The sequence below is a fragment of the Eubalaena glacialis genome, chromosome 8, assembly GCF_028564815.1.
Source record: "Eubalaena glacialis isolate mEubGla1 chromosome 8, mEubGla1.1.hap2.+ XY, whole genome shotgun sequence".
Lineage (NCBI taxonomy): Eukaryota > Metazoa > Chordata > Mammalia > Artiodactyla > Balaenidae > Eubalaena > Eubalaena glacialis.
Window position 1 is genome coordinate 104,421,161 of NC_083723.1, and position 27,256 is coordinate 104,448,416.

The window sequence follows — 27,256 nt, forward strand, 5'->3', positions numbered from 1 at the left end:
TTAAGCAACTTACAGGGAAAATAAACCTAATGAAAATTTAGATGACACTTTCAGATGTCATTTTTGAGATGTTCAGTCTCTGATATAAACTGGGCTTGGCACATTTTCTCCATTTACATGCTTATGACGGAGACTTTAAGGCACCATCTCCTCTCTCTTTATGCCTTAACACAGTTTGAGGTGCTTTGCGTTCTCTTTACGTGGGAAGTAGTCTGCTCGGGATGGTCTTGTAACACCAACCTCATGTGTAATAGGGGGAATTGAGGAGATTTGGGGAACTGTGCTTCAAGTTAATAAATCTAATGCATTAACATTGTCCCTGGGAAGCAACCTGGAAAAGAAGAGAGATCATGGACCTGGGATTAAGGGGACACAGGTTCTAGGCCAGCTGCTGCTGTTCTGCAGCTGCGTGCTGTGGGGTAAGGTAGTCTGCCTCTCAGGCTCTTTTCTTTTCTCTTAAATGAAGTGGTTGGACTCATCGTCTCTAAGCTCCTTATAGCCCCCAAAGGCTGCAAATGTATAAGAAAGAAGCACTATATTACATGTCTTTTAGGCATGAATCAAAGCTGAGAAATCTTATGCCTTCTGGTAGTCTTCACTTTGAATTGCTGCTTGTCCTGCAGGAGACATATTTTCTGTTCCCATTGCTTGTTTTTTGTTCTGTTTTGAGAAGGTAGATTAGTTGAAATATGGTTTTCTAGTGTGGAAGACCAGAGTTAGAATTTGAATTAGACTAAATGATCAGACACTGGAGCGGCTGGAGGGTGGATAGAATTGAGCCATGGAGATTCCTGGCTTCAGCGGTGGTGTTGGGATAGACTAGTGGGAGTGGTTGCTTGGGACCCAGAGGAACATGGTACCAGTGGGTTTTATTTATGCAGTCTCACCTCTGCTTCCGAACACCCAGCCATTCTCCTGGGGCAGCAGGTCTAGACCTGCGAAGGGTGGGGATGAGGAGGACAGTCAGGGAACCTGTAGCGCATGGGGAGACTTTATTCTGGTCCTGCTCTTGTTGTGGGAGTCTGGCGGGAGCATGGGGCTTGGTTGGGTTCTGAGCTCTGGTTTTCACACTGTGAGGCCAAAGCCTCTTCCTTTAGATCATTCTCATTGTCTTGCAGATCTTTCCCACTTCCATTTCATGTGCGAGTATAGGAATCATCTTAATCTATTCTTGGTAGTTCCTCACATGGTTTCTTCAGTTTATTTTTTATTGTAAGCTTTCTTACATCCTTTCTGGGAGTAGATTTAGAGAGAGAGAAGGAGGCCAGTGATTTTCTAAACAGGTCGTTGCATCAGGACCACCTAGAAGGCTGTTCTGAGACACTGGATTAGAATCTCTGCAAGTGTGGCTTGGGAATCCGTATTTTATTCTTTTTTTCCCGCTGCACTGTGCGCCACGCGGATCTTAGTTCCCTGACCAGGGATCGAACCTGTGCCCCCTGCAGTGGAAGTGTGGAGTCCTAACCACCAGACGAGCGGGGAATTCCCGGGAATCCGTATTTTTAAAAAAGCCACTCCTAAGTGATTCTGAAAGAGTCCGTTTGGGATTCATCCAGGGGCTGGCATTTGAGACCCACTGATCTTGTTTAACTTCTGTGCTGTATGTCGTTGAAGGGGCAGGACATAAATGACAAAAGAAGTGTATGTTTTTGGGGCCAGTGCCTCTGAATTTTATACGAGAGGGGATAGTAGCTTCTTTTTTTCTTTTTAGCACTTGTCTTGATGGCTCCCAGGACACTTCGCATTGCTTTTAATCTGTAGCTCAATACTGGGCTGACGTCCTCAGGGGTCCATTTACAGTGACTCCGAGAGCCTATTCCTAGGTCATAACTGACAGCTGAGGAGTTGTTTTATATGCCTGACTTAGGCCATATGCTCATTTTAACACTCATTTGCCACTTTTCCTTCTATTTGCATAGATTCCCCAGATCTTCCTATAATTTGGCACCCATAACTTGGCACGTTATTACTATGGAAGTCTTTAGTGTCATCTACAAACATGAAGATTCTCTGCTCCTCACTTTCTGCTCTTAGAATCCTGCAGAACCACACATGTGGGCTTTTTGGTTTCTCTATTTATATCCATCCTGTTTCTTGTTTATAAGCCCCGTTCTTAACAAGAACAACACCAGTAAAACCCAAAATGATAATGACCTCTTTGGTGGTCTTAGTCTTTACTTTTTTTTTTTTTATTTATTTTTGGCTGCGTTGGGTCTTTGTTGCTGCGCGTGGGCTTTCTCTAGCTGCAGTGAGCAGGGGCTGCTCGTCGTTGCGGGGCGCGGGCTTCTCATTGCCGTGGCTTCTCTTGTTGAGGAGCACGGGCTCTAGATGCAAAGGCTTCAGTAGTTGTGGCACGTGGCCTCAGTAGTTGTGGCTCGTGGGCTCTAGAGCGCAGGCTCAGTAGTTGTGGTGCACAGGCTTAGTTGCTCCACGGCATGTGGGATCTTCCCGGACCAGGGCTCGAACCCGTGTCCCCTGCCTTGACAGGTGGATTCTTAACCACTGTGCCAACAGGGAAGCCCAGTCTTTACTTTCTATTCCACTAGCTTGTCTAATATGTAAATAAAACTTTCTTGTAATTCTCAAGTCTTTGAGGTCCTTATGATTAAGGGTCACATTTGCAGTTCCTTGGTGGCCTTTCCTTCTTTTGACCAGCCGTTTTCTAGTTCATCCCTGAAGTACTTCCACATGCTCAGGTGAATGCCATCCAGTGTTAGTAATTTCATAATTATTTAAATTTTCGACTTCATGCTTGTTCCTAAGACTTCAAACAGTGTAGAAGTATGTAAGGTTAAATGCAAAAATCTCTCTCTGCCCTCCTTATGAGTTTTCTACCATTCATTCTCATTCCCTTAAGTAAATGTTCTTCCCACAGTTTTTTCATGCAGATATATACACCCTCCCTTTTTAAACAAACAAACAAACAAACAGAAATGAGGTCGTAATGAGTCCTGTAACTTTCTTTTTTAAATTAATTGTCATAACTATCTTTCTATGTCATAATTATACATCTACCTCATTCTTTAATGTTTGAGGAGTATTCCATAATTTGGGTGTGTTTGCTTATCCACTTTTTTCCTGTTGATATATCAACATTCTTTGATACATCTTCGTGTTCTTGTGTCGGCATTTCCCTAAGATAGATTCCTAGAAGTGCACTTAATGTTTTCGGTAGTTGTAAGGGGCGCTTTACTTAGACTTCACCTTTATATCCTACAAGGATCATCTTAGATTAGATTTAGGGCAAAATACAGCTTATCCTCTCCTTACACTCATTAATCCTTTCACGGTTGGTAGTCTATTTCCCCAGTCAGTATCCTTGAAAACCACTATCTTTTCAGTGGAGGGCAGGGCTCAGCTCCTGGGGATCATTAAATCATTACTCTTTAATTGCTTGAAGGCCCCCAGATGTTTTGAGGTCTTGAACTTAAAGGAGAGTAGGCTCTTAGAGCTTTAGCCTTATCTGCTCTCTCTGGGTTCTAGAGAGCTCCCTGGCTAAGAAAGGGTGCAACTGCCTACCTATGGATGACAGGAGGAGGTCAGAGGCAAGGTCCTGTGAGAGGCCTGACTTTTCTTTCCTACAGTCTGGTACATAGCTCTTCCTCATTTTTCTTCTTGGATTAGCAGGTGGGGTGGTAGTGGTGGTGAGCCTGACCACATCCTGCACGGGGAAAGCCGGCCATTTTTAGAGTTGTTCGGAGAGGCCGAACCAGGGGAGTCTTGTTTGCAGCCTTTTGGTCCAGCTCGTCTCAACCCTGCTGATGGTTTACCTCCAGTTTCTGGGGCTTCAGGTGTGTGTGTGCCCCTCCCATATTTTTAGCATATTGGAACACTGCCTCTACTTTTATTTAGTTTGAAAATCTTTGGGGCAATCAGCTATTTTAAAATTTGAAATATTATTTTAAAAGGAAATGATTTCACCATTGAAAATGGGAAACCAGTATTACTTCCTGGTTACTACTTACTAGAAAGTACCTTTAGAAAACCCCCACAATGAAAACTAAACAGCGAGTGTTATTAAACTCTAGCTAGGTACAGCGTTTCACAGCGGGCTCTGAAGGAAGTGTGTAACAAGTGGTAGAGATGTGCTGAAGGCTTCCTGCCGCCAAACTGAAACTTCATTTAATAGAAAGGATTGAAAGAATTGAAAAGGGGACAGGAGACCGTTCTTATTTATGTATAAATATTAAATGCTGGTACATACATACAGGGATCATATACCACCTAAACCAGTTTTTCTTGGTTTGTTTTTTAAACAAGCCCACACTTTGGGAAACAGACACATAAGTTGTGTCTTGAGGCAGAACTGAACTGATTTTCTGGGATGGCTGTGGCCCACGTCATTAGCTTCACTGGCTATTAGCCGCAATACCTTGGGCAAGTGACTTTACCTTCCAGCTTTGCCTGTAAACGAGCATAATAACAGTGCTCACCTCATGGGGTTGTTGCTGATAAAATGAGTGAGAGAAAGCGGTGTTCTCACCATTGGCTGGTGTTAGTAGTCCAGCACTTTCCGGATCTGTCCCCAGCTCAGATGGGACTGGAATTGGAACCAGCTGAGGCAAAATGAAGGGAAGAAGGGCACCTGGCAAGTTTTGTGATGTTCAGGCGGTTCAATTTGAAGGACTGGCTTTAATTTTGAGATTATATTCTTACCAGTATTATTTTTTTTGGCTAAAAATGTCCTTTACTGTATAAATAATGTGATGATCTTTGTTTTCTTTCATGTCCTCAGTACAAGTAAAAAATGTATAACATGTCAGTCCTTAATTTTTGGAAGTGGGGGAAACTCTACTGGTCTGGAATCTTTAAAAGTCTGGGAAGCCCTGGCTTAGCAGAAACTGTGCACTGGCAAATGTGTAACCTTCTGAGCTTTGGAGGTATTCATTTAACTGTTAGGAAAGATTAAACAAATTTAGGTAACACGTGGAAAAGGGCAGTTGTATATGTGAATACTAGTTGTGGTTCAGCGGCACAGGTGAGGCTAATCAGGCAAAAATACAACGGGCAAAGTTTTGGTTTCCTTTGTCTCCTGCCCCATCCTCCCAGGAACCCTCTAGCCTCTGGTGCTTTAGGACTGGGCTGCATTTCGTCTCCACCCCCAAAGGATCAAAACTTGAAGTTGATATATTTAGAAAAAATTTTCCACTACAACGTAAAACATTTTCTGTTTTCTTTGCCCCGAGGTGGACTAGTTTGTTTGGGCATTTTCTGGTCCTCTGTGGGAGAGGCAGAGAGGAACAATGTGTAGGACCAGCATAAATTGGTTATTTGCAAGGAACAGCCCCTTACCTGGCCTCCCAACTTTGTAAGGACAGGGCAACTTACATCCCAGTTTGCCCAGGGCTGTTGTCTTGGCACGATTATCAGTAACGCCCCGTTCTCACTCTCAAAGTGTTCTGATTTGAGTGATAAAATGTATGTTTAATGGGTTTAGTAAGAAGAGTCAAGTCTGGGAGAAAGAGTGTGGGCTGGCATAGTTCAACAGAGGCCAAAATAAACAGAAGGTAGATGGTTTTTTAAGTGGCTGCTAGGATGGCCTGGGGCGGGGTGGAAGGTCTCCAGGCTTTCATGGAGCACAGGCAGCCCAGGCTTGAGACCAGACTGTGCACCTGATTCTGGGTAAAGCTTTGGGCTGATGAGATTTTAGGTGTCCCTCTCATTAAAATGCTGTTAAATAGAGGCAGGTAACCTTGTTTTATGGTGGAAGGGGGACCTCGTGAAGTTAAATACTGAAGGTTTTCTTGGAGAATGGATGGGTTGGAAAAATCAGATGTGATATTTTCAGATCAGTTTCTCTGTTTTAAACATCTCTTCTGGGGAGACGGTGAAAGTGACAGGTCTTGACAGAGGCAGAGGAATGAAACGGATGAGATAAAAGGCAGCAGAAATGGGTAGGTCCAGGTGGGAATACTCAGATGTTCATGAAAGCAGCTGTGAGCAATGTGCTGTCGATGTGCAAGTTGAAGGAAACTTGCCTAAAGTGAGGAAGGCCTGCTGGAAGTTTGTGGTAGAGAAAGGAATGAGAAACGAGACATTTAAGTCTGTGTTTCCAGTCTCTGGAACGTGATGTTAGTGAACTTTTAAACTTTATGAATTCTGTTCCAGGAGAGGGAGGATGCATTGTTTTATATATAGCCTTTAATACCAGGGGCATTTGTATTTTTGGCAACCACCCAAAACAGTGACTTACTCTGTCAAGTGTAATTTAGCTGCTTACCTAATAGCACCGTCCCCGGTCTTCATGGAAAGTGGGACATTTCTTCCTCCCATTCCTTCCCCCTTTGTGTAAGTAAGGGGGAGGGAGACTCCATCCGAGTACCTGGGAATCCTGCTGAGCTTTATTATTCTGTGCGCAGTAATTGCTTGTGTTATTACTCCTGGCAGGTGAGCCCTTTTGCAGCCCAGAGGCCAGGAGGCTGCCTCTGTTACTTAAAAGCCGAGTTATCTTGTTAAACTCCTCTCTTGTGAGAGCTTTAGGCTCTCCTGAGACCTGCCGCAGGCTCTCTGGAGCCCAGGCCCGGCTCCTGGTTCAGCCTGCCCTGCCCGGTTGTTAGTCATCTCCTGCCAGCGCGTCACAGAGCCAGTTCATGTGGGGCTGCCATCCAGGCCGCTCGGCTTCCATTGAATTCTTCAGCATCCCCGGATTGGTGCTCTGAATGAAAGTACCTCTCCTACTCTCGCGTCAGAAGAGAATGTGTTTCCCTGATTATCGACAGGATGAAGCTGAAAGCCAGTGTAGAGAGAATAATAAACTTGGGACTCAGATTATCTGAGGAACGGGGAAAATCGGTTTTTGGAAGGGGTTGATGGCACAAGGCTAAACATAGTAAGGATGCCCCAGGAGTCTGAGCTGTCCATAAACTTTCTTGTGAAATTTCTATGCTCTATGTGTTAAAAACTTTCATTTATTTTGAAAGGAAAAAAACCAAAAGAAAAAAAACGGTGAGGGGAATCAAAGAGCTGGGCTTTAGTGATAGTATAGGGTAAGTAGAATATTATTGGTATTTTTTAATAAAAATGGAGGAGCAGTCTCTTCTGGGCAGTACTTGTAAGCAAGTTCCAGATCATGGCCAAATAGCCTTAGTTTAACTTCTTGAAGAGGTGTGCAAATCTGTGCATTATGGTTAAGGATGGGGGTGGGCTGGGCACACCAGCATATAGTGGGGAAGGCATGACCACTTGCCTTGTAATCTTCAGCTGTGTTAGGTGATAAGGGACTTCATAACACTCTCTGAAGGATTTTAATAGTAAGGAGAATCTTGGGATGGTACATTAATTTAGCAATAAGGGACTCTGAAAGGTTTCTGGTAGATTTGTGGTTTGTACTTCTTTATTTTGACATCTAAAATTGACTGTCAACATTTCAAATAGGAAAAGTTTCCAAAGAAGTTTGGACAATAAAATGGGAACATTAATGCTTTTCATGGGTAGCACAGAAGTTGCTTGACTTTCCCAAGTTCTACAGTCAGTCCTACATATAAGCCAAAATAAATATATTAGATATTCTTGAGAGACGATTCATTCTGAACAGTATTGAGTATTATGCTCAATAACCCAGCATCCGTTTGCTATAAATTAGTTCTAAGAAAAAATGTGCATGGCTTTACAGAAGCAAACCCGAGGAACAGTAAATGCAGTAATCTTTATTCCTCTAGAATGTTCCAAGAGTCTGATATACTTTCATTTAGCTGTATCTGGTGCAGGCCTCCTACCCCCTTTTTAAAAATGAGATTATGATTTGCTATTTTGCATAGTGTACCTTTTGCTCAGGGATGCAGTGATGGCGTGCTGTGAGGAGGAGAAATAAGATGACAGCAGCTGTGGCCATTGAGGCTGGGAAAGCAGTAGCTGTGCTTTCCCCCTTTCTGGATCAGGTTTTGTGGTTACACTTCTGTCCTTCCTCTGAGCATTGGAGTTGGGGAGGAGGAACGAGAGTTAAAGGGTGGGGAGGGCTGGACGTACAGACCCCGTTAACTGAGTAGCCCCTGGAATGCAACCTAGGCCTCTCCACCCTGCCTTGGCAACTTGCTTGGCAACTTGCTTCATCTCCATTTGCCCCTGAAGGGGGAAGGAAAAATCTTTGGCCTCAGAACACATTTTTTCTTGAGCTTCCTTAACAGAAGACCTGTCTTAGGGGAGTTGCCTCCGATACCTGCAGTGCCAGTGCATCAATTCAAGAGAAATAAGACCTTAACCTTCCTCTCACATTTTTTAGCAGTTCTGAAACGTGGAGTGGGCAGATATGCAAAGTGTATCTGAACCAAAAAAGGCACTGGTGATTTGAAACCCACAAAATAGGCTAAGGCCAGACACCCTAGAAGTGTGTATTTTGAAGCATTTAAGAAAACAATTGGTGACTTTTTTTTTTTTTTAAACTTTGGGTTTATTTATTTATTTTTTTATGGCTGTGTTGGGTCTTCGTTTCTGTACGAGGGCTTTCTCTAGATACGGCAAGTGGGGGCCACTCTTCATCGCGGTGCGCGGGCCTCTCATTATCGCGGCCTCTCTTGTTGCGGGGCACAGGCTCCAGACACGCAGGCTCAGTAATTGTGGCTCACGGGCCTAGTTGCTCCACGGCATGTGGGATCTTCCCAGACCAGGGCTCGAACTCGTGTCCCCTGCATTGGCAGGCAGATTCTCAACCACTGCGCCACCAGGGAAGCGCCAATTGGTGACTTTTTAAAGTGCCTTAAAATTTCTCACAGTCCACAAACCAAATCTTTGGGCTAGGGTTCCAGTTTGTCATTGTTTGGTAAACAGTATTACAGGGTGGGATGTGGAAAATATTCAGAAGGCATGCCCTGGGAATTTTTAATCCCATTCATGACAGGCACATGAATATATCTGTAATGCTTGGTGTACAAACGGTGCTTAGAACGGATCTTTACATCAAAGTCTTAAGTGTCTAGAATTTGGTGTTTTTAGTGGCTGTATTATACTCTAACTGGGGTCTGGTTGGGAAGGCGGGGTGGATTCTGAGCCCCTTGGAGAGGGCTGTGAGCTGGCTTGATAGTAGCTTAAGCTTGTTCTTGTCTTCTCCACTGAGCGCTTCCCTCCTTGTCAGTGTGTTCTTTGCCTCCACTAATATTTCTCTGTGAGCTTCTTCCCTGGAGATAAAATGAAAAAATGTTACTCTCTTCGCTATCAGTTTAGGCATTTTTGTTACTGTGGTATTTGGCTTTGGGATGTAAATCTCTCAAGAGATTCTTGTCTATTAAACAAGAATAAATATACGAATCATCGAAAATATAATCCTAGAAGAGATGACAGCATTTGTTCAGATAGAGTATCTCTTTGGGGGATATAGGAAATGACTGAGGAAAGTGGGAGGACAATTGAGTATCGAATAGTTAATTGGGAGATTTCTTCAGTGTGGTCTGGGACATAGATTTGAATGGTTTCTGTTGACAGTAGACTTGATAGCTCGCAGGAAATAATAGAGCGGTTGGAAATGAGTTAGGTAAAACATTCTTAAAGGATGTAACAAGGAAATTTGACGCTTCATAATAAGAGGGCTGATGAAGAAAGCGGGTTGAAGAAAATGTTCCCAGAGGAAACACTAACTTCTTAGGGGAGAATAAAATGATGCTGAAGACTGTTGGAGTTGCCTTAGAGAGGACAGAGAGAGAGGGCTGGACAAAGTACTGAACTCTGGGAGGGGAGAATCTTTGAGGGGAGGGTTAGGTGAGGACGCGCTTGCCTGTAGGTCATGCTAGGGAGGGGTTTCCTGTAAGGCCTTAGAGAACCTTTGGGTTACCTGTTGTCATTTGGCGGAAAAACAGGAAAAACAGCTGTGAATGCAGTGCATGCTCTTAAGAGCTTGGCTCTCTCGTTAGCTTCAACAAAAATCCACTAAGCTATGAGCTGCTTAAGGACAAGGACTGTGCTTTAATTGTTTTTGTCGCTTCTTTCCAAAGTCTAGCACTTGATACTTGTGCTTGATACATACTAAGACCATTCATTTATTCAGAAAAAACACTTACTGAATGCTTACTTTGTCTCTGGTCTTGTTCTGGGCTCTGGGGCTACCATGGTGAATAAGATGGATGTAGTCCTTGCCCGGAGACAGCTTGCACCATGGAGTGGAAAACTGATACTAAACAATTCATTATGCTATTTCATGTTGTGATGAATTCTGTGGGAGAGAAATACAGAGGCTCAGAGCATATATGGCATATAGCTGACCTAGTTTGGGGATTGGGAAGGCCTCTTTCACTAAAAAGTTTAAGCTGAATTTGCTGGAGGACATGTTTGAGCCAGGCAGATTCCCAAGGCACAGTGGGGAATAAAGTGTGTGTGTGTGGGGAGATTAACCTCGTTGTGCATACGTGTCACCTGAGGATCTTATTAAAATGCAGATTCTGAATCAGGAGGTCCAGGTAGTGTCTGAGTCTGCTGTTCCTACAAGCTCTCAGGTGACTGCTGGTCTGTAATTGCCTTCAGAGGCTTTCTGTGCATCCTCCTTCTCCCCTTTCTTTGTTTCAGTTGAAAGATGATGGGTCAACACCCACCCCCGCCCCCCGCTGTGCCTCCCTCCATCTGTAGTCATGGTGGCTGCAGTGATTTAACTTTTCAGTGTATTCAAAGTATAGTTGATTAGCTGTAGAGACTCTTATTCTTGCGGAAGAGGAAATCAGGATTTGGTAAGGATAAAAGAAAATAAAATCTAAACTCGGGATCCAGTGTCTTGCAAATTAATAGATTTCTCTTGGCATTTACCAAAACATCTTTCCCTTTGTTTCTAGACTAGAGTGGGGAAACCAGGCATTGTTTTTGATAATCAGATTCTTCTTCGTTAATAAAGAAGGCCAGCTCCTGGGGGAAAGGGATTACCATCAAGATTACAGGATTTAAACCAAAAATATGGATGGTGCTCTGGCCTCTTAGAGAATGTTCTCAATAGAGGACTCTGAATTTTCATCCATTGTTTCTCAAAACTTTTGAGACATTAGGGGGTTTTTGGCTTTTCTGAATATAAAATCTAATTAGATCACACATATAGGTTTTTAAAATCCCCACCAGATAACTAGCACTGGAAGGAAGAGGGCATCTCCCTAAAATTCAAGATCCTTTCTGGTAGTGATAGCCTTTTCTTTTTTTTTTTGGATGCAGACCATTTTTAAAGTCTTTATTGACTTTGTTACAATATTGTTTCTGTTTTATGCTCTGGTTTTTTGGCCGTGTGGCATGTGGGATCTTAGCTCCCTGACCAGGGATCTAACCTGCACCCCCTGCATTGGAAGGCGAAGTCTTAACCACTGGACCGTCAGGGAAGTCCCCAGCGATAGCTTTTTTGAACTCTGTGCTCAGAGCTTGGAATTCTGTGATTTGAATGCGTCTAGCATATTATCTCATTTGGAAGAAGAACATGAAGCGATGAGCGGATCATATGGGACGATATGGTCCTTGCAACACAATAACGGTTTTGTCACTGAACTGAACTTGGGTCTGCTTTGCTGCACAGCAAAGCCAATTTACTGACACCAGGTTGTGGTGAAGTATGTTTATTTGCTGGGTGCCAAGCAAGGTGGCTCGTGTTCAGAAGACCTGAACTCCTTGATGGCTTTCAGGGGATGATTTTCTTTTTTTAAATTTTTATTGGAGTATAGTTGATTTACAATGTTGTGTTAGTTTCAGGTGTAGAGCGAAGTGAATCAGTTATACATACACATACATCTACTCTTTTTTAGATTCTTTTCCCATGTAGGCCATTGCAGAGTATTGAGTAGAGTTCCCTGTGCTATACAGTAGGTCCTTATTAGTTATCTATTTTTTATATAGTAGTGTGTATATGTCAATCCTAATCTTCCAATTTATCCCTCCCTCAGGGAATGATTTTTAAAGGCAACATTTGGGGTGAGGGCTGCAGGGTGTATGACTTTCTTCTTCTGATTGGTTGATGGTGAGGTAACAGGGTGATGTGAATCTTAATTATCAATGTTGTGGTGCCTGCCAGCCAGCCAGCGTGGGGTATACAGCGTGTCGTCACTGTCCTCTACCCAGGTGGGGGGGTCTTAGTTTCTGCAGAACAACTCAGAGATACGTGTTAGATTGTGTGTATCCCTTGAGGAGGAACTAGAACTCTGTTTTATCACTGAACTATTGTCGTTACTTGTCTTGTTTAACTGCTTTTTGTTTCTGCATTCCCTCACTCCCCTAATGAGTTAACTGCTGGCGCCTGCTGTTTGGAACTCTGGAAGGCCTAGGAGACTAAAGCCTTCTATAAACAAGAAATGGGGGACACGGAGGGGCTTTTGTACCCGGGAGGGCCCTACAGGATCCTGCTTGGTTTCAGTTTGACATTCATTCTCTTAGTTATGTGTGCGGAGGGGGGCTCGGGAGGGGAGCAAGACAGATTTTCAGAATCACCAAGGAGATCTTGTTCTAGGGATTTGTTTTGTCTCTGAGGCTCTAAAGCAGCTGGTAGTATGTTTTGCACCTTTTTCAAAAGGTTTTTAAATTTTATTTAAAAATAATCTCAAACTTACAGAAAAGTTGCAAGAATAGTGCAAGTAACTCCTGTGACTCTCCCCCCAGAGGTTGCCATATCATCTTCTTTGTATTTATAACATGTAGTCATTTTTCGTGGTAGTTATCTTCTGTCAAGTCACAAGCACTGAATTAGTGAATTTTGAACCATCGCTCCTGTGAGAAATACTGAGTTCCTGTGAGCCTCTGGTCACCACATTTTCATCAAGTAATAGATATATGACCTTGTTCTGTGTGCTTTTGTTTAAAGACCTTTTACTTGGGGCTTCCCTGGTGGCGCAGTGGTTAAGAATCCACCTGCCAGTGCAGGGGACATGGGTTCGAGCCCTGGTCTGGGAAGATCCCACATGCCACGGAGCAACTAAGCCTGTGTGCCACAACTGCTGAGCCTGTGCTCTAGAGCCCGCGAGCCACAACTACTGAAGCCCATGTGCCACAACTACTGAATCCCGCGCGCCTAGAGCCTGTGCTCCGCAACAAGAGAAGCCACCGCAATGAGAAGCCCGCGCACCGCAACGAAGAGTAGCCCCCGCTCGCCGCAACTAGAGAAAGCCCGCGCGCAGCAATGAAGACCCAACAGAGCCAAAAAAAAAAAAAAAAGACCTCTTACTTGATATGTAGTCTTGATTCATTAACATTGAACATATGAGCAACAGCACTATAACTTGTGCCTAAACGAAAATTATCTAATATTTTCTCTGTAGGGCACATCACAGCAGCTTTCTTCGTGCTTAAGAAAACTTCATGACTACGCCTGTGGGCCATTTTAAACAGCACAATCACCACCCAAAAGCCCTGACCACTGCAGTAATTTTCCTTCAGCTTTAATAGTCTGAGTACTTGACCCTAAACGTTTGGTCGAGGAGTCAAGTCCTGGAGTGATCAGATGATCACTTTTATGTTCTGGAGTCAATGTTTGGTTCTGCTCCCTTTGGCAGTTTTCACACGTGACGGTTACTCTGATAAACTCTTTTGACAACTGGAATGGATTTTTCTGGAATGACACTTTGTGTTTGCCTGCCATATAGTTCCTGCTGAGTTCTTATTTCTGAGTAACTCTGGTTCCGTGACCACAGTGGAGCTGAGCCTTGGGGTGGTGAGGACTTGGCTCTGCAGAGGATCATCATCGGGGTTCTGGCTTCTAGGAGATTGAGTTAGTTCCTTTCTGGTGAGGCTTTATTTGTGCAAGTTACAGCCTTGTGTTCTTTATGTTAAGTCACGACTGTTTTGATTCATAGTTCTCATATCAGGTGTTTAATATTTGGGGTTTATTAGAAAGTGCACGGGGAAAACCTGTGTTCTAGTCCTGGTGGCCATCATCTAACTGTGCCACAGTTTGTTGTGAGGATGGAGAGGAGTGGACAGTCAGGAGGGAAGAGAAGAGAGACCAGTGTGCCCTTAACATTTCTTGAGTACCTACTAGGTGTCAGGTACTGTGAGGCATCTCGCTTAATAATCATAACGTCCAGAGAAGATGGCAGTAGTATTGTCCTCACTTATAGATGAGGGAATATCACCACAATGTTCGGAATGCTTGTCACTTGAGTTTGTGTTCAAACTTAAGACTATCTGATTTCAGATTCATGGTCATCTGAGGCTGTGATTGTGAAGGCACTTTGTCAAGTTTGAAGTTAAGAATAGACTTAAGATACGATACTTATTTACCATGATCTCTGAGGACAGAGGTTCGTAAATCACTTAAGTCCACTCTCCTAGAGAGTGGGTATCTTAGGTGATAAAGCAGGGAAACGAGATCATGGATTATTTCTCTAATTCTTTCTGGTTGAATTCAGTGGTGGGAGAATTTCCATGAATTTGATATTTACTTGTAAACCCCAGGAGGAAATGGTTCTTTTTCTGTGGTACATATACTTCCAGTCTTTTCTTCAGACCACACTTTGAGCCTTTTTTTTTTTTTTTTTTTTTTTTTTTTAATTTTGGCCACACCAAGCGGCTTGCGGGATCTCAGTTCCCCGACCAGGGACTGAACCTGGGTCACGGCAGTGAAAGCGCCGAATTCTAACCACTAGACCACCAGGGAACTCCCACGCCATTTCTTATAACAACAATATTGGCTATTATTTATTGGGTCTTTTGGCCAACCTCTGTGCCAAGGGCCTTATTCCCTTGTTTAGGTTTCATCACACCTCTCATGGATATTCTGATATACTTATTTTATAAATGAGGAAATTGAGGCTAATAGAGCCAATGAACTTTCAAAAATCACCACTGACATGGATTTGATTCTGAAACTAAATTCTTATTGCCACTTACCACTGCCCCTTCCCTGATTATAAAGATGAGCAGTCTGTAACTTGAAGTGGTCGTCCAGAATTTATTTTTGCTGTGCACGTACCACTTAACCTGCCATAAAACTAGTTTTCATCTCATTCCCTGTCATAATGTTTTATATCAGAGGCTGGCAAACTGACTCTTGGAAGGGCCAGGTAGTAAATACTTTAGCCTTTGAGAACCATGTGGGCTCTGTAGCAACTACTCAACTCTGCTGTTTCAGTGTGAAAGCAACCATATAGACTATTACATAAGTGAATGAGCTTGGCCATGTTCCAATAAAACTTTATTTATGGAAGCTGAAACTTGAATTTCATACTCTTTCCGTGTGTTACATAACATCCTTTTTTTTTTAACCACTTAAAAATGTAAAAACCATTTTTAGCTCATGGGTTGTACAGAAACAGGTGGTAGGGCGGATTTGGCCACTGGACTGTAGTTTGCCAATCCTGCTTTTTATCATTCCGAAGTTTTCTTCCTTTGTGTCTCCTTTTTGGGTATTCTTTGGTAAAATTGGGACTGCAAGTCTGCTTTCCCTGCATATGGTAGTGTTTAATAAGTGTTGATTTGGTTTGGGGAGCCAGCTCATGGAAGCTTTGCTGGCTTAGTGATTTAGTCTCTGACACCTGCTCTGCTGGCACACGGAAATGGAGATTTTTAACTGAGGAGAAGATTTAATCAGTAGGTAACCTCACCTACCGTTTTAACAGATAACAGCTCCCCAAATGCTTGTTTCTTCCTGTGGCATAGTAGAACATCAGGTTTGGGGACTTCAGGTCTAGTACTTGCTCTGCCATCAATTTTATTTTAAGCAAAAGTCACTTTAGCCTGTCTCATTTGCAGATTCTTCATCTGTAAAATAAAAGGGCCTTGATGAGATGCTCTCAGTTAGCTGCCCTCTCTCTGCAGGTGATCGTTAGAGTCCCCTTGAGATTTGAACTTGCTTCTTTCCAAACTGAGGCCCAATTCATGGTACAGCTGGCCCTGGATTGTCTCTCCTGAAAGAGCTAGTGTGCCCGGTGCAAGTGAAATGGCCTGCCACGAGGCCATGGGCTTCCAGGTCATTGTGCTTGAATGCTGGGCCCCTTCATTTAGGTTTGCCACTTGCTCTCGCCAGAAAAAGAAAGAAAAAGCCGGTCATGTTGGCGCATATGCTGGGAAAGACCTCCGAGACCACACAGCTTATGCTCTTCTGGGATTGCTTGCTCTTTGTCTAAATGACGTTTTAATTTTCAAGAGATGATTCTTTCTGTGGAAGCAACAGCTCTGGCTGCCAGAAAGCTTTTTTTCTGATATACTAAAATTTTCTCCAGTCGGTTTTTTTTTTTGTTTGTTTTTTAAGTTCTACTTGTGCTTTAATTCCATTTCTTTAGAGTTTTTTGCTTCATTAAAGTGCACAACAGTTCTTCCCCGTCCCCTGATGGTATTTTTAGGTGGAAAAAACACCTTGTCCAGAGAAGAGTCGCTGGCCTGCTTCTTTGTCCTCTAAACATGCACCCTTTGAATTGTGGCCTTTGCAGACTTGTGGATGGCATTATGGACTGTTCTTGGTTCTTGGACTGTTAGTGGTTTTCTTGGTTCTCCTTTCTGTGCTACAGAGGGAAAGGAGTTCATTCTACTTGCTGTGTTGTTTCTCAGAAAAAGCTTATATTGTTTTTGGCCATCTTTCTCCTTTTTAGGGCTTTGTAGATTTCACTAAAGTTCTGCTTCTTTCCCGTGACTTCTATCTTGTTATTTCTCGAGGACTTGAAAGTTAACAGTAGCCCTTCATTCTGTTGTGAATCCCCATGCCTGACTTTTGGGTCTGAGTCAGCTGCCTTTTAAAAAACTTTTGTTAGTGTTGTTCAGCTAAGGGTCTAATCTTCCTACAAGATATGGAAATACCCCTATGGAGATAGACATTTTATGTCATATTTTTGTACTTCCATATTGGATCTTAATTTTTAAAATTTAAATAAATTCACATACCATAAAATTACTCACGCAACTGTTACCACTGTCTAATTCTAGAACAGTTTTCATTGGTACTTAAAAGAAAAAGAAACCCTGGACTTATTAGCAGTCACTCCCTGTTCTCTCCCTCCAGCCCTTGAGAACCACAGATCTACTTTCTGTCTCTATGGATTTGCCTGTTCTGGACATTTCATATAAATGGAATCATTTCAGTATGTGGCTTTTTGTCTGGCTTCTTTCACTTAGCATAATGTTTTCAAGATTCATCCATGTTGTAGCATCAATCAGTACTTCATTTCTTTTTATTTCTGAATAATATTCCGTTTTATGGTTATACTACATTTTGCTTATCTGTTTGTCGCTTGATGGACATTTGGATTGTTTCTACTCTTTTTGGCTCTTATGAGTAATGTTACCATGAACATTTGTGTACAAGATTTTGTGTGGACATATATTTTATTTTTCTTGGCTTTGTACCTAGGAGTGAAATTGCTGGGTCGTATGATAATTCTATGTTTAACTTTTGAGGGACTGCCAGACTGTTTTCCAAAGTGATTGCATCACCAACAATGTATTAAGGTTCTAATTTCTCCACATTCTTGTCAACACTTGTTATTGTCTGTCTTATTGATTATAGCCACCCTAGTGGCTATGAAGTGATATATGTCATTGTGGTTTTGATTTGCATTTCCCTTATGACTAATAATAAATGTGCTTACTGGCCATTTGTATATCTTCTTTGGATAGATATCTGTTCAAATCCTTGCCCATTTTTAATTGTTGAGTTACAGTATTTCCTTATTCCAGGTACTAGACCCTTATCACATATGTTTTGTAAATACTATCTTTTCACTTTTTTGATATCATCCATTGAAGCACAATGTTTTTGGTTGCTTGTGCTTTCTAAGATGGTGTCATATCTAAGAAACCATTGCCTAATCCATGGTCACCCTGTTTTCTTCTAAGAGTTTTATAGTTTAACTCTTATATTTAGGTCTCTGATCCTTTGAGTTAACTTTTGTATATGGTGTGAGGTAGAGATCTGGCTTCATTCTTTTGCACGTGGATATCCAGTTTTTCCAGCATATTTTTGTTGAAAGGTTCTTTCCCAATTATCTTGGCACCCTTTTTGAAAATCAGTTGACCGTAAATTTACGAGTTTATTTTGAGTTTCCGTTTCATAACATTTTGGTGTTCATCAGGTGACTGTCCTTATTCTTTATATTGGATCTTCATATTGACAGATATGGCTAAGGTATTCTTGTCATATCTTATCAGGCAGGTATACCTGTTAAGCTAGTCCTCCTTGTAGAGCTAACAAGATGCTCTCAGCTAAGAAGATACGACTTTTAAGCCAAGATGATTTTTGCTCTTGGTGCCGTGAAAAAGAATGCTGATTTTATTGACATGGATTTCTATACCATCACTTTTTTTGCCCTAAGTATAGTGTGGGTAGGTTTTTTTTTTTTTAATTTATTTATTTTATTTATTTATTTTTGGCTGCGTTGGGTCTTTGTTGCTGTGCGTGGGCTTTCTCTAGTTGCAGCGAGCGGGGGCTACTCTTCGTTGTGGTGCGCAGGGCTTCTCATTGCAGTGGCTTCACTTGTTGCAGAGCACGGACTCTATGCACGTGGGCTTCAGTAGCTGTGGCTCGCGGGCTCTAGAGCGCAGGCTCAGTAGTTGTGGCACACAGGCTTAGTTGCTCCGCGGCATGTGGGATCTTCCTGGACCAGGGCTCGAACCCGTGTCCCCTGCATTGGCAGGCGGGTTCTTAACCACTGCGCCACCAGGGAAGCCCTGGGTAGTTTTTTGTATAAGACGTTTTCTATCTTTTGGTGTTCGTGATCTGGGGGCTTAAGAGTTAAACCAAGTCATTTATCAGTATCTAGTGAAGATTTAAGATGGTGTTCCTGTTGCTGTGCAGTATTTTAGTAGCTGCCCGTAAAGTGTTTCACTATAGGTAAATCTCCCAGTACACCTATTAGTGGGTTTGAGCAGTTTGAGTCCCCATTTTCCTTCTCAGCTGGCTTGTTTCAGCCTTTGTCACCATCCAACTTGTGCCCTGAAGCCAGGTCCTCTGAATCACACCACGTCTCTCTGCAGCTTTTATTGTCAGAGATGAAAACTGTCTAATTCATAACCTCAATCAAACTGACTCGTTTTGACAGCTGTTTTCACAAGCCTCCTGCTGTGTCAGGTAGGGCTAAGATCATTTTTCTAGAATATGTCATTTTATTAATATAATTGGATAAAGCAGTTACCATATGACTTGCTTTCTACGCCCTATAAATTAGCAATTAAGGATAATTACCGCATCCATGAAAGTTTGCAACATGAATCAGTACAGCTTTGGCAGAACAATTACCCCTGACAGTTGCCTCTCAATCTTAACATTATTTTTCTGAAATTAAAATTCTGGATAACAAACAATATTTTACTTGTTTATTGTTTGTCTGGCTCCCCACACTAGAATGTCAGCTCTCCAAGAGCAGACATTTTTGTCTGTTTTATTTCACTGAAGTATGTTACTTCCCTGGAACAATGCCTGGCATATAGAAGGCACTCAATAAATTTGTGTTGAATTAATAAATGAATGAATAAATAAATGACTCAACCAGTGGATAAAATTATAAGTAATCAACTTAGATGTCAGGTCTTGTGATTTACAGAGGAAAAATGACTTGTTTTCGTGTCATATGAGATACAAGTTAAGTTTGATATATAGACCCTTGGTCTTTTTCATATTTTACTTGAAGACATTTTAAAGGGCTTCCCTGGTGGCGCAGTGGTTAAGAATCCGCCTGCCAATGCAGGGGACATGGGTTCGATCCCTGGTCCCGGAAGATCCCACATGCCGCGGAGCAACTAAGCCCACGCTCCACAACTACTGAGCCCACGTGCCGCAACTACTGAGCCTGCACGCCACAACTACTGAAGCCCGTGCACTCTAGGGGCCCGCGTGCTGCAACTACTGAGCCCACGTGCCACAACTGCTGAAGCCTGCGCACCTGGAGCCCGTGCTCCGCAACAAGAGAAGCCACTGCAATGAGAACTACTGCAACTACTGAGCCCGCGCACCTCAAAGAAGAGTAGCCCCCACTCACTGCAACTAGAGAAAGCCTGTGTGCAGCAATGAAGACCCAACACAGCCCCCCAAAAATAAAGACATTTTAAGTATTTTTCCCCCAGAAGGTCTTTCCCTTGGCTTTATTTGGTGGGGAACTTAGACAAGAGAAGCCCATTAAATATTTTTATTGAGGAAGAACTTGAATAAAGACTTTTGACAAGTGAGGCAGGTGGAGGGAGTTGAACAGTACTTGGAAGGTGAAATGGAGAGAGCAAAAGAGGAGGTGGAGTGTGTTTTGAACTATTTCAGTTCCTATAAATAATAGGAAGGAAACAAATTCTTCCCATATAGACAGGTCTCTTTCTTCCATAATGGTCTGCAGACAGTCTTTTCCTATCTCATCGCCAAGGCTGTGGCCAAATGAATGAGGGGGAGAGAGTTTCAGAGGAAAGATGTAGCCGTGCCAGTCCTCTCCTCCTGGGGGAACAGGAATAGCAGTACCTGCCACAGTGAATATATGTCCTTGTTGCTTGGGAGGTTGACTTGGTGGCTGCTGCTTGCATTTGTATCCTCAATAGTATAAAAGGTGTTGTGCAGCCTATAAAATCACCTCTCTCTAATATTAATTCAAGTACTGACTGTTGTCTGAATGGTATATTTGGTGCAGTAATGCAAAGAAGCTCTGACAGCAGTCTTCAGAATAGCTTTCAGGGCAAGGGGAGAGTGTACAAACGAGGTTTTTCAAAATTCCTTTGTACAAGTTGTTTACTAAAGCCCTTAGTGGGGCCGGGATAATAGTTATAGACCCACTGTCCCCCAGTGATCTACTTTACTAGGTCAAGGCATTAGAGGTAACACCTTGCTGATATTTAGGGGGAATAAGAGGGTACTCATCAGTCATTCTATTCTTGAGCTTTTCAGCGGGTTTCGTCAGACTTGAGAAATAAGGATTGTTTCCTAGCCTGGGTCAGTGCTCACTGGTCAGCCAAGGTGAGTTTCCAGCTGGGCTTCCCAAGAGGTACTGGGTCTCCTGGGAGTGCTTTATTACTTTTTGTGAAAACTTGACAAAAATCAAGGAATAGGCCTTTGAGACAGGTGTTCTGCTTTGTATGCTCTATGCTCCTCAGTCCCGTTGCAGCCTGTACATGAATGATTTCAAGGCAGGTATTCAAAAATGTGCTTTTCTTCCACCACTTGTGAAGAATTGACTGTAAATGAATCATTTCCACATTCTTTTCCTTTTCTTCCTTTGGCCCTTCTCATTTCAGGAACATCAACCATCCTGTGCCCTACTCTATCTCTTCTTTGGCTTTGCTTTATTTGAGGGCTTGTCTTTTTAGAATGTCAGATCCCTGGGATGATGTCCAGGACATGGGTTCTCAAGAAAGGCTGTTAGCAAGACTGTTTGGTTGGAGCTGTAGAGTTTAATTGCTGGTAACACTCGATCACAAAGGATAAAAATGAAAAGCATGACTTGTAACTAGATAAGGAAGACAGTCTTTTGTTATGTGTGTCATGGTGTAGCCAGGGAGGAACCATTTAGACCAAGGTCTATGTGCTTGAGGTATTGGGGATAATGGGATGTTAATCTTAGCACTAATTAAAAAAAAAAATTGGACTATGTATATTTGTTGGATTATGTATATTTGTTGGACTATGTAGGTTCATACAATGGAATACTGTACAGCCACAAAAGTGAATAAACTAGTATTCTGGCATGAATGAGTTTCACCCAAAAAAAGGGCAAAAGAAGCAAGTCACTGATGGGTACACCCAGTAGACTCAGTTTATAGAGTTCAGAAATAGGAAAAACAAAACCACCATATTGCATAGAGATGTATACGTAAATGGTAACACTGTACAGAAAATCAAGGGAGGAGGGGTTATCACAATGGTCAGGATAGTGGTGGCAGTCAGGAGAAGGGGCTGGGAGTAGAGAGGGGCACAGGGGATCCAAGGTTCTGCTAGTGTTCTGGTAATTAACTTGGGTGGTGGTTACATAGTTGTTTGCTTCTCATTCTTTAAGATGTACATATATGTTTAATGCACTTCTGTATTTATATTAATAATCCACGATTTAGAGCATGAGTTAAGGTGGCGAGGTGAGGGAGACAAGTCAGGTAAGCAAATGCATATCAAAGTGGCTTCCTTCATATTCCTTCCTTTCTTCCTTTGAGTCAGCTTCCTTTCCAAGGACTGTTCCCTTTACAGAAAACTCCGTGGTCTTGTCTGCCGCGGAGTTCTGCATTGGCAGGGCTCTCCAACCTTCTATCTACTAACTTTTCATTCAGCAGCTTTTTCTTGTTTTGAAGGTGGGATTGAGCCTTTCAGCTCTAGTGAAGCCAGTGCTCAAGTCTCCCTGTTGATTAAATCGTGCCTCGCTGAGCAAAGAATTTGAATACTTTGGGCGATGATTCTCATGTTTTTCTGTGTGCCGTTTCTTCTCTTCTCCCACGTGAAATCCTTTCTTCTTCCCCCCGCAAATATTTTAAGTGAGCTTTAGAGCTCATTCCATAGTTGCCACGTGGGTTTTACGCCTGGCGTCCTTCAGAGAGATAGGGAAGGAGCTGCTGGACTTGGGAGCTTTAAGGTGCTTCTTCGATTCCCCTGTTTTAATCACCGAGGGCGTGGGTTTTCTAGATTCTCTCTTCTGTATTTCTCTCTTAGCCTAGAGTCTGAGCACTGTCTACAGAGGAAGTGTGAGCACGGGGTTCTGGCTGCACTGCCTCCACGTTAGCCCTGGGCGTCCTCGGCTCCTTCTGGCTGGTGTGGCTGGCGTGTTGGGGCTTCTTCCTTCAGCTTCCACTTTTCTCTGGCCTTCTTCCATTGCTTGCCTTTTCCACCGTAGAACAGCACGTGTGGATGGAGACATTAACTTCTTAAATACTGAAAAGAACACAGGTGGTGGACAGCTTGCAGGGATGAAATTACAAAGATTATCTCCATGTCTCGCATGCCTCTTCACCCTAGTCTATTTTATGAGTCTTCTGTCATTTTGTGTAATTATTTGTATTGCTGGGTCAGTCACTTCAGAATCTAGCCCAAGGTTTTATGTAGGTATTTCTCTTATAAACTTAAAAATAGTCTTGTTCATTCAGTCATTCAACAAATATTTGAGTGCCTTCAAGAGGCCGAATAGTGTTCTAGATGTTGGGGATACAGGAGTGGACCATCTGTATTCTGGTGATGTTACCTTTAGATGGCTAATTTTCTCTGTTTTTCCCCTGACCTAGGTCCTCTCAGGGTGTGCCATCATTGTCCGCGGGCAGCCTCGTGGTGGGCCTCCTCCAGAGAGGCAGATCAACCTTAGCAACATTCGTGCTGGAAACCTTGCCCGCAGGGCAGCTGCCACACAACCTGATGCAAAAGACACCCCGGATGAGGTAGGTGCTTCCCCTCCGAGAGGCTGTAGACCCAGGTTATAGCCCAGTCTCCTCCTTGACTGCACATTTGATGTACTCTTTCTTTTCTGTATATTTCAAGTTTGTTTTTTTTTAAACATCTTTATAGGAGTATAATTGCTTTACAATGGTGTGTTAGTTTCTGCTGTATAACAAAGTGAATCAGCTATACATATACATATATCCCCATATCGCCTCCCTCTTGCGTCTCCCTCCCACCCTCCCTATCCCACCCTGCTAGGTGGTCACAAAGCACTGAGCTGATCTCCCTGTGCTATGCGGCTGCTTCCCGCTAGCTAGCTATTTTACATCTGGTAGTATATATAAGTCTATGCCACTCTCTCACTTTGTCCCAGCTTACCCTTCCCCCTCCCCCTCCCCATGTCCTCAAGTCCATTCTCTACGTCTGCGTCTTTATTCCTGTCCTGCCCCTATGTACTTCAGAACCATTTTTTTTTTTCTTTTAGATTCCATATATACGTGTTAGCATATGATATTTGTTTTACACTTTCTGACTTACTTGACTCTGTATGACAGACTCTGGGTCCATCCACCTCACTACAAATAACTCAATTTCGTTTCTTTTTATAGCTGAGTAATATTCCATTGTATATGTGTGCCACATCTTCTTTATCCATTCATCTGTCAGTGGACACTTAGGTTGATTCCATGTCCTGGCTGTTATAAATAGAGCTGCAATGAACATTGTGATACATGACTCTTTTGGAATTATGGTTTTCTCAGGGTATATGCCCAGTAGTGGGATTGCTGGGTCGTATGGTAGTTCTATTTTTAGTTTTTTAAGGAACCTCCATACTGTTCTCCATAGTGGCTGTATCAATTTACATTCCCACCAACAGTGCAAGAGGGTTCCCTTTTCTCTACACCCTCTCCAGCATTTATTGTTTGTAGATTTTTTGATGATAGCCATTCTGACCGATGTGAGGTGATACCTCGTTGTAGTTTTGATTTGCATTTCTCTAATGATTAGTGATGTTGAGCATCCTTTCATGTGTTTGTTGGCAATCTGTATATCTTCTTTGGAGAAATGTCTATTTAGGTCTTCTGCCCATTTTTGGATTGGGTTGTTTGTTTTTTTGATATTGAGCTGCATGAGTTGCTTGTAAATTTTGGAGATTAGTCCTTTGTCAGTTGCTTCATTTGCAAATATTTTCTCCCATTCTGAGGGTTGTCTTTTCACCTTGTTTATAGTTTCCTTTGCTGTGCAAAAGCTTTTAAGTTTCATTAGGTCCCATTTGTTTATTTTTATTTTTATTTCCATTTCTCTAGGAGGTGAGTCAAAAAGGATCTTGCTGTGATTTATGTCATAGAGTGTTCTGCCTATGTTTTCCTCTAAGAGTTTTATAGTGTCTGGCCTTATATTTGGGTCTTTAATCCATTTTGAGTTTATTTTTGTGTATGGTGTTAGGGAGTGTTCTAATTTCATTCTTTTACATGTAGCTGTCCAGTTTTCCCAGCACCACTTATTGAAGAGGCTGTCTTTTCTCCACTGTGTATTCTTGCCTCCTTTATCAAAAATAAGGTGACCATATGTGCATGGGTTTATCTCTGGGCTTTCTATCCTGTTCCATTGATCTATATTTCTGTTTTTGTGCCAGTACCATACTGTCTTGATTACTGTAGCTTTGTAGTATAGTCTGAAGTTCAGGAGCCTGATTCCTCCAGCTCCGTTTTTCTTTCTCAGGGTTGCTTTGGCTATTCAGGGTCTTTTGTGTTTCCATACAAATTGTGAAATTTTTTGTTCTAGTTCTGTGAAAAATGCCATTGGTAGTTTGATAGGGATTGCATTGAATCTGTAGATTGCTTTGGGTAGTATAGTCATTTTCACAATGTTGATTCTTCCAATCCAAGAACATGGTATATCTCTCCATCTGTTGATATCATCTTTAATTTCTTTCATCAGTGTCTTATAGTTTTCTGCATACAGGTCTTTTGTCTCCTTAGGTAGGTTTATTCCTAGGTATTTTATTCTTTTTGTTGCAGTGGTAAATGGGACTGTTTCCTTAATTTCTCTTTCAGATTTTTCATCATTAGTGTATAGGAGTGCAAGAGATTTCTGTGCATTAATTTTGTATCCTGCAACTTTACCAGATTCATTGATTAGCTCTAGTAGTTTTCTGGTAGCATCTTTAGGATTCTCTATGTATAGTATCATGTCATCTGCAAACAGTGACAGCTTTACTTCTTTTCTGATTTGGATTCCTTTTATTTCTTTTTCTTCTCTGTTTGCTGTGGCTAGAACTTCCAAAACAATGTTGAATAATAGTGGTGAGAGTGGACAACCTTGTCTTGTTCCTGATCTTAGTGAAAACGGTTTCGGTTTTTCACCATTGAGAATGATGTTGGCTGTGGGTTTATCATCTATGGCCTTTATTATGTTGAGGTAAGTTCCATATATGCCTACTGTCTGGAGGGTTTTTATCATAAATGGGTGTTGTATTTTGTCACATCTTTTATGTCACAACTTTCTGCATCTATTGATATGATCATATGGTTTTTTTCCTTCAGTTTGTTAATATGGTGTATCACATTGATTGATTTGTGTATATTGAAGAATCCTTGCATTCCTGGGATAAACCCCACTTGATCATGGTGTATGATCCTTTTAATGTGCTGTTGGATTCTGTTTGCTAGTGTTTTGTTGAGGAGTTTTGCATCTGTGTTCATCAGTGATACTCGCCTGTAGTTTTCTTTCTTTGTGACATCTTTGTTTAGTTTTGGTATCAGGGTGATGGTGGCCTCGTAGAATGAGTTAGGGAGTGTTCCTCCCTCTGCTATATTTTGGAAGAGTTTGAGAAGGATAGGTGTTAGCTCTTCTCTAAATGTTTGACAGATTGCTCCTGTGAAGCCATCTGGTCCTGGACTTTTGTTTGTTGCAAGATTTTAAATCACAGTCTCAATTTCAGTGCTTGTGATTGGTTTGTTTATATTTTCTACTTCTTCCTGGTTCAGTCTCGGAAGGTTTTGCTTTTCTAAGAATGTGTCCATTTCTTCCAGGTTGTCCATTTTATTGGCATAGAGTTGCTTGTAGTAATCTCTCATGATCCTTCGTATTTCTGCTGTGTCAGTTGTTACTTCTTGTTTTTCACTTCTAATTCTACTGATTTGAGTCTTCTCCCTTTTCTTCTTGATGAGTCTGGCTAATGGTTTATCAATTTTGTTTATCTTCTCAAAGAACCAACTTTTAGTTTTATTGATCGTTGCTATTGTTTCCTTCATTTCTATTTCATTTATTTCTGATCTGATCTTTATGATTTCTTTCCTTCTGCTAACTTTGGGGTTTTTTTGTTCTTCTTTCTCTGATTGCTTTAGGTGTAAGGTTAGGTTGTTTATTTGAGATGTTTCTTGTTTCTTGAGGTAGAATTTTATTGCTATAAAGTTCTCTCTTAGAACTGCTTTTGCTGCATCCCATAGGTTTTGGGTCATCGTGTTTTCATTGTCATTTGTTTCTAGGTATTTTTTGATTTCCTCTTTGATTTCTTCAGTGATTTCTTGGTTATTTAGTAGTATATTGTTTAGCTTCCATGTGTTTGTATTTTTTACAGTTTTTTTTCCTGTAATTGATATCTAGTCTCATAGCGTTGTGGTCGGAAAAGATACTTGATACGATTTCAGTTTTCTCAAATTTACCAGTGATTGATTTGTGACGCAAGATATGATCTATCCTGGAGAATGTTCCAGGAGCACTTGAGAAGAAAGTGTATTCTGTTGTTTCTGGATGGAGTGTCCTATACATATCAATTAAGTCCATCTTGTTTAATGTATCATTTAAAGCTTGTGTTTCCTTATTTATTTTCATTTTGGATGATCTGTCCATTGGTGAAAGTGGGGTGTTAAAGTCCCCTACTATGATTGTGTTACTGTCGATTTCTCCTTTTATGGCTGTTAGCATTTGCCTTATGTATTGAGGTGCTCCTATGTTGTGTGCATAGATATTTACAATTGTTATATCTTCTTCTTGGATTGATCCCTTGATCATTATGTAGTGTCCTTCTTTGTCTCTTGTAATAGTCTTTATTTTAAAGTCTAT

The 27,256-nt window shown here is 41.9% G+C and overlaps 1 protein-coding gene across 1 annotated transcript in view; it reads left to right on the forward strand.

Annotated features, from left to right (window-relative positions):
* The window catches only part of SND1 (staphylococcal nuclease and tudor domain containing 1), a 429,076-nt gene that overhangs the window by 6,255 nt on the left and 395,565 nt on the right, over positions 1 to 27,256 (forward strand). The window contains exon 2 of the mRNA XM_061198696.1: positions 23,038 to 23,187. Within this exon, the coding sequence (XP_061054679.1) occupies positions 23,038 to 23,187 (150 nt within the window). The remainder of the gene's footprint in view (positions 1 to 23,037; positions 23,188 to 27,256) is intronic.